The sequence below is a fragment of the Corapipo altera genome, unplaced genomic scaffold (assembly GCF_003945725.1).
Source record: "Corapipo altera isolate COAL_440 unplaced genomic scaffold, ASM394572v1 49046, whole genome shotgun sequence".
Lineage (NCBI taxonomy): Eukaryota > Metazoa > Chordata > Aves > Passeriformes > Pipridae > Corapipo > Corapipo altera.
In genome coordinates, this window is record NW_020888628.1 from 326 (window position 1) to 2,712 (window position 2,387).

Here is a 2,387-nt window from a genome sequence, read left to right on the forward strand (position 1 = left end):
GGAAGGGGCACATGGACAAGGGAGGGACATGAAGGACACGGGGGGGGACACGGGGGGATATGGACAGGGGAGGGACACAAGGGACAGGAAGGGAAGGGTGACACAGGCAGGGGAGGGACATGTGGGGACAGGGGGGACATGGACAGGGGAGGGATATGTGGGGACGTGAGGGAAAGGGGGACATGGACAGGGGAGGGACATTTGGGGACGAGGGGGGAAGGGGGACATGGACAGGGGAGGGACGTGTGGGGACGTGGATGGGGTGGGGACACAGGAATGGGGACAGGGCAGGGGACATGTGGGGACACGGAGAGACGGGGACACAGACGGGCGACATCAACATTTGGGAGTGGGGACATGGGGACAGGGACAGGGAGGGGTGTCAGTGGGTGTCAACGGGTGTCAGTGGGTGACTGTGGGTGCTGATGGGTGACTGTGGGTGTTGGTGGGTGACAGTGGGTGTCAGTAGGTGACAGTGGGTGTTGATGGGTGACTGTGGGTGTTGATGGGTGACAGTGGGTGTTGGTGGGTGTCAGTAGGTGACAGTGGGTGTTGTTGATGGGTGTCAGTAGGTGACAGTGGGTGACAGTGGGTGTCAGTAGGTGACCGTGGGGGTGTTGATGGGTGCGTGTGGGTGTCGGTGGGTGCCAGCCGGTGCCAGTGTCCCTGTGTCCCCGTGTCCCCTGCAGGTACTGCCTGTTGCAGTCCATCAAGCACTGCCAGGTGCAGCGCGAGAGCCTCGTGCGCGCGGGCAAGAAAATCGCCTACCAGGGCCGGGTGAAGGACGAGCCGGCCTATTACTGCAACGAGTGTGACGTGAGTGCCGGGGGCTGCACGGGGGGCCTGGGTGGGGGCCTGACCTTGGCCGTGACCCTTGGGGTGCCCCTGGCCGTGCCCTTGGCCATGGGGTGCCATTGGCCATGGCCAGAGCTCTTCCATTGGCCATGGGGTGCCCCTGGCCGTGCCCTTGGCCGCCGTTGGCCATGGCCAGAGCTCTTCCATTGGCCATGGGGTGCCTCTGGCCGTGCCTTTGGCCCTGGGGCGCCATTGGCCATGGCCAGAGCTGTCTACTGGCCATGGGGTGCCCTTGTCTGTGCCCTTGGCCATGGCCATGGGGTGCTGTTGGCCATGGTCATGCTCTTGGCCATAGAGTGTCCTTGGCTGTGCCCTTGGCTGTGCCATTGGCTGTTCGTTGGCCATGGGGTGCCCTTGGCTGTTCCATTGGCCATGGCCATGCCCTCAGTCGTTCCCTTGGCTCTTCCCTTGGCCATGGGGTGCCCTTGGTCATTCCCTTGGCTGTTCCCTTGGCCATGGCCATGCCCTTGGCTGTTCCATTGCCATGGCCATGCCCTTGGCTGTTCCCTTGGCCATGGCCATGCCCTTGGCTGTTCCATTGGCTGTTCCTTTGGCCATGGGGTTCCCTTGGCTGTTCCATTGGCCATGGCCATGCCCTTGTCATTCCCTTGGCTGTTCCCTTGGCCATGGCCATGCCCTTGGTCTTTCCCTTGGCTGTTCCCTTGGCCATAGCCATGCCCTTGGTCGTTCCCTTGGTCGTTCCCTTGGCCATGGGGTGCCCTTGGCTGTTCCCTTGGCCATGGCCATGCCCTTGGCTGTTCCCTTGGCTGTTCCATTGGCCATGGAGCGCCCTTGGCTGTTCCCTTGGCCATGGCCACGCCCTTGGTCGTTCCCTTGGCTGTTCCCTTGACCATGGCCATACCCTTGGCTGTTCCATTGGCTGTTCCTTTGGCCATGGGGTGCCCTTGGCTGTTCCATTGGCCATGGCCATGCCCTTGGTTGTTCCCTTGACTGTTCCATTGGCCATGGGGTGCCCTTGACTGTTCCATTGGCCATGGCCATGCCCTTGGTCTTTCCCTTGGTCGTTCCCTTGGCCATGGGGTGCCCTTGGCTGTTCCCTTGGCCATGGCCACGCCCTTGGTCTTTCCCTTGGCCATGGGGTGCCCTTGGCCGTTCCCTTGGCCGTTCCCTTGGCTGTTCCATTGGCTGTGGGGTGCCCCCGCCCACGAGGTGCCCCCGCCCCCGGTGCCCCCTCAGGTGGAGGTGTTCAACATCCTGTTCGTGACGAGCGAGACGGGCGGGCGCAACACGTACCTGGTGCACTGCGAGGGCTGCGCCCGGCGCCGCGCGGGCGGCCTGGCCGGGGTCATCGTCCTCGAGCAGTACAAGACTGAGGAGCTCATGCAGATCTACGACGGCTTCACCCTGGTGAGGGCACGGCCGGGGCACGGGGACACACCTGGGGACACACCTGGGGAAGGGGGACACACCTGGGGACACAGCTGGGGTGGGGGGACACACCTGGGCAAGGGGGACACACCTGGGGACACATCTGGGGACACACCTGGGGAAGGGGGACACCTGGGGACACA

At 63.8% G+C, this 2,387-nt stretch overlaps 1 protein-coding gene across 1 annotated transcript in view; it reads left to right on the forward strand.

Annotated features, from left to right (window-relative positions):
* The window catches only part of LOC113942016 (lysine-specific demethylase 6B-like), a gene marked incomplete at both ends in the record, with an annotated part of 2,494 nt that extends 254 nt beyond the window's left edge, over positions 1–2,240 (forward strand). The window contains 2 exons of the mRNA XM_027633149.1: positions 690–816; positions 2,053–2,240. Of these exons, the coding sequence (XP_027488950.1) occupies positions 690–816; positions 2,053–2,240 (315 nt within the window). The remainder of the gene's footprint in view (positions 1–689; positions 817–2,052) is intronic.
* Between the last annotated feature and the right edge of the window lie 147 nt (positions 2,241–2,387).